This window comes from Ostrea edulis, chromosome 1, assembly GCF_947568905.1.
Source record: "Ostrea edulis chromosome 1, xbOstEdul1.1, whole genome shotgun sequence".
In the NCBI taxonomy this organism is placed as follows: Eukaryota; Metazoa; Mollusca; class Bivalvia; order Ostreida; family Ostreidae; genus Ostrea; species Ostrea edulis.
This window is the reverse complement of record NC_079164.1, coordinates 43,083,369-43,088,018: the sequence shown is the minus strand read 5'-3', so window position 1 is coordinate 43,088,018 and position 4,650 is coordinate 43,083,369. Positions and strand designations below refer to the sequence as shown.

General features: G+C 34.6%; 1 protein-coding gene across 24 annotated transcripts in view; it reads right to left on the bottom strand.

Moving 5' to 3' along the window:
* Positions 1 to 4,307, bottom strand: part of LOC125653100 (RNA-binding protein Musashi homolog 2-like) — a 51,723-nt gene extending 47,416 nt beyond the window's left edge. For all 24 annotated transcript variants that reach the window (XM_048882463.2, XM_048882484.2, XM_048882508.2 and 21 more), the window contains exons 1-4: positions 3,923 to 4,307; positions 3,737 to 3,777; positions 3,477 to 3,558; positions 2,752 to 2,836 (exon numbers count right to left, since the gene is read on the bottom strand). In XM_048882463.2, the coding sequence (XP_048738420.1) occupies positions 2,752 to 2,836; positions 3,477 to 3,558; positions 3,737 to 3,777; positions 3,923 to 3,996 (282 nt within the window). In that variant the 5' untranslated portion in view covers positions 3,997 to 4,307. The remainder of the gene's footprint in view (positions 1 to 2,751; positions 2,837 to 3,476; positions 3,559 to 3,736; positions 3,778 to 3,922) is intronic.
* Between the last annotated feature and the right edge of the window lie 343 nt (positions 4,308 to 4,650).

Sequence of the window (4,650 nt, the reverse complement as noted above, 5' to 3'; positions counted from 1 at the left end):
CTAAATCTGGTTTGCTGCCATTCAATTTGATGTCACCAAAAATTTAAATGTCCCTTTTGCTACAATTCAATTAGGTCTATTAAACGACAACATTTTTGTTATTTTAACAAAATTGTTTTTAAAGTAAGCAATATTTGAATTTTAATGCTTTCTTCTTTTCAAAATTTATTTTTTATGCAGCTCGAGACCGATTACTTTGTATGTCAGTAACGTGTTAACATTAGGGAATTAAAGGATTATCTCATTACCTTCAGCATCGAAAGTAATTTGTATACATGTAACCTTATATCACAGGTATAATTTTCCAGCGAACAAATTTTCAATACTTTTAGAAAATTCAATAATTTTCAAAATCTCTCGTTATAAGAAACATATTAGGATTTAAATTGCAGCAGCTCCACTTTGGTCATCATCAAATTGATTCGGTGTAATTGATAAATGATATTAAATCGTGACATATTAAATCAGCAACAATAATGAACACTGCCTACGATTAATGCTTTATTCCAGGTTGGCTTTCCGTAATCAATTACTGCTATGCTGATCGATACTTCAGTTAGGAAGGCTCTGGAGGCTAAGACGAGTCCTACCTTAACAGTCTCAGAAGAATGCTTCATTATTGTGCAAAAAAATAAATCAAACTACAGCCAATTATATATAGATGTCCCAGTAGGACATTCTAGTGCAAAACTAAGGATTTTATTCTCCTTTCTAAGTTACAGGTTTCCCCTTCACATGGCATCCATGGCCAATTTCGTTATTCAACTCTTCTTTTATTGCGTGTTCTACTCATTCAAGAAAAACATTTTTGGGGGATCTTTTTTGACAGATACACAGACTTGTAATGAAATAAACTTATTTGCTGGAATGTTGTCAAAATGTTAAATGTGTCAGCAGTTGTGGAAACCGTAGAAACTGATAAGGGGTAAAATTAGCTACAAAGAGAATTCTCTGTCGCTAAGCAGCAACGTTTATAGCATGATTAAAAGTTTTGTGGCTGGTCAAAGTTTTGTGAAAAGGAATCAACATTGATGAATACACACTGCTTAACAGTACACAGCTGTACCCGATAAAATTCAAAGATCCTAGCATCGAGAGAGTTTTAAACTTTTACAAAGATAAGAATAATTTTTAGGCAATATTTTATTCATACTGCAAGATCGGTGCGTATTCACATATCACTGAACAAATTATCCAGATGTATGGAAAAATCAAACAGTTTATCACTTTAATAGCAATCATATGACTCCTCCATAGATTGAGAGAGCCATAAACTGCATAATACCATGTTGATATTTGAACAAACTTTAATTAAAATTATTGGTGCAATCCCTTAAAGCTCAATAGAAAATCAACTTTCTAAAGAATTTGTTTAGAATGAAATCAAATGGAAGAACTTTATATAATGCTAAAATTAAATTGAAACATAAACAACAAACACAACAGCAGACATGTTTTAGCAGAACCTGTTAAGCAGACGACATATGCATCCATATTGATAGAGCTTTTCTGAGCACTTTTGATGGATGAATTTAAAGCTTGTTTTGTATTTGATAAGCAAATATCTCCGAATTTTGATTAGCACGAGTATTGAAATAATTTAAGGGTTCTGTAATTATCCAAACAGCTGGAGTTTTTTCTCTCTGATGAATCATGGATACGCCTTTTTTTTCCCCTCCATGTCTTCCAATGCTACAAGCATCTCAGGACTTAAGAGGGTTTTTGCATTTGATGCTGTAATTTGTGATTTCTACAAGAGCGCTGGAAGTTTCTTTTTTCAAAATAAATTTGGTATAAAAAAAACCAAAAAACGCAGCACAGTACAACCTTTGACGAGAAACCTGGACCAATTTACTGAACGTTCATCTCACGTTTACCTCATCAATTATAAGTCACCACAAAGTAGACAAGTTTCATGACAATGAGGATCAGCACGTCAGAAAGAAAATTTTATAAAATTTAACTTTTTGGTAACATGACATCTTTTCCTGTCATATATAGTCAGCTAGTATGCAGTCAGACATGGCATATCAAGTATATTCGAGACTTCGGTCAAATTACAAAAATTATCAATTTAGGAAAACGTGTATAAATTCTTAATCAAGAGCTATTGTTACATTGGAAGACAATAACTGCAAAATATTCACAACAATAGATTCCTATCAATATATTTTACATTCTCTGTGACAATGTATTAACTTAACGCTAATGATGCCATTGTACACCCTCCAGGTATCCAGCAAAATTGTCAATTAAACGTTCAAAAGAATCCCCCACACAAAACTAAATGCCCAGTCTCACTCATTTTATCACCTGCTTGATGTGGGAGACTTTTGTTCAGATTTGGGATTAACTCTAGGGCAGGGTGACCATAGTCACATAAGGAGTCCCAAAATTATTCTATTGTACACTATTTGTATCAAAGTCACGCTTATTTGGCTGAGCTCCTAATGCAAGAAACCATATAATGTACCTCAAAAGTATACTAGTAATAAATTTTGTTGATGATATGACTATTGGGCAGTGTTTTGAAGCAAATCATGATGAAACAGTTTGGGTTTTTTTCAGTGGGTAATCTGGGATATAGATTGATTTTGTTTAAAAAAAAAAAAAAAACACTTATAGACCATCACCTTGCCCTTGAAACATTCAAGTTTTAAACACCATTTGTTAATAGCAATAAAGTCGACCATTAACATGTTGTAAATTTTCCTGCTATCTTCTCTGTAGTGGGTGAAAGGGTTGACCTACCGTTTTACTGTCCAATATATGAGGTCCATTCTCTAAGCATGTGTCTACACTAGCTGGGTCTTTATATGTGACAAACCCAAATCCCCTGAAATAAACAGACCCAAATTTACAAAGACATTTATTAGAAATCTTATCTGTGCACCTCACTAGTCTAACACATGTAAAACATTCCTAAAACAACTGCTCAACATAGCAAATTCATGTTTTTGTTGATTTTAATCTGATGTTTCATTCTAAACAGGCACTGACTATAATTGTGTGGACAAATTAGTTAGTTGTAATACATTGCAATAATAGTACCTTCTTTGTTGATTGGCCTGAAGGCAGTTATGAAATGTTAAAATGACCACTGATGTTATTCTACCCAAGAGGCCTTTAAAAAAATGTGTGTTAATCATTTCATTCATTTTTTATTTCACAGGAATGTTTAGATCAAGTGGACCTTAACTAAATCAGAATGTAAACATAGCATTGTAAGTCGCTTATTCTAAAGCCATCCAAGTGATGTAGGCCTCTAGATGTAGTTTTATTTTTTGTGCGTCTGCTTTTTCTAGTTGTTCTTTCGTCATCATAGTTTGGTAGATCAAAGAATTCTTAATTAACATGACAACTTACAATCTAACTTCCGAGGCTATTAATTGTCTGAACTATAAATATGCATTTCCTTTATTACCGATTAGATGGCCATTTACGTGCGATTCAGTCAAGCGTGAATGTAAACATACCGAGATCGTTTAGTTGTTGGGTCTTTCATGACCATTGCTTCTTTAATTTCACCAAAACGACCAAAATGGTCTTTCAATGATTCTGAAATAAACAAATATAAGACAAATCAGATTTTTCCAACTGAACTTCATGACACCGGTGTTAAAATTAGCTGAAATCGACGACGCGATCGCCGACCATTGATCAATTAAGCGGAACTACGAATCCCACGCGTAAGAGAAAACAAATAAAACACATGGTCAGAAACTGTACGACTTACCCACTGTAGTTTGCCAACTAAGTCCTCCAATAAACATTTTCCTGTAAAAACCAAGAGAGAAAAGTTAAATGAAAGCCATGATGAGTGACCTAAATAACTCGTAAAGAAATAGAGATTTCCGAAACACCGCGGCACAGAACGAACACAAAGATCAGCTGAAAATGACATGTGTTTTCCTCCCCTCACCCTGGGTCATTTGGGACATCTCCGTCCAGAGAACCATTTGTTGGGGATTGAGGATTTGTAGGGTCCATCTTCATGTTGTCTAAATGTATACTACTGCTAACTACACTACACAGTAAAAGAGAACTCCTGCACGTGGGAATAGCTCAAAGATCTACTAGAGAACCATTGTGGGTGGGCAATTCCCGCGCCTCGCTAAAGCGCGAAGTGTCATTGATTGACATAGAACTGCTTCGATCGATTGGTTAAGACGTTGTCGTCATGGCAACGGTAATCAGTTTTCTGACGTTGGGAGCACCTGTCAATAGATGGGTACCGCCTTTCATAGAAAAACTTACAACAGTGAAAACAAACACGCCCCGTGAGATAACATACAACATTTGTAATGCATGAATGAAAAAAAATTCTTTGCGTATCAATAATTCGTATTCGCAGACTGTATGAAAATTTTACATATACATCAAATTAAAGGTATATTGAAAGAACAGAGTAAGTAAACAATTGCGTGTCATTGTTGTTTTCAGAGCTAATTATATTTAGCAGATAACGGGTACAAGTTTATACCATGTAGAAATCAGAGGAAAACAATAGATAAAACTGGGAGATATAGATATGAAAGACTTTCATATATAACTGTTATCTAATCGCCGAACCACGAAATTTCCAAAATGCCAAAATCTCCGAGGGTGTGACGTTTCAGCTCGCAGTGCCTGACCATTGATTCTGGGAGC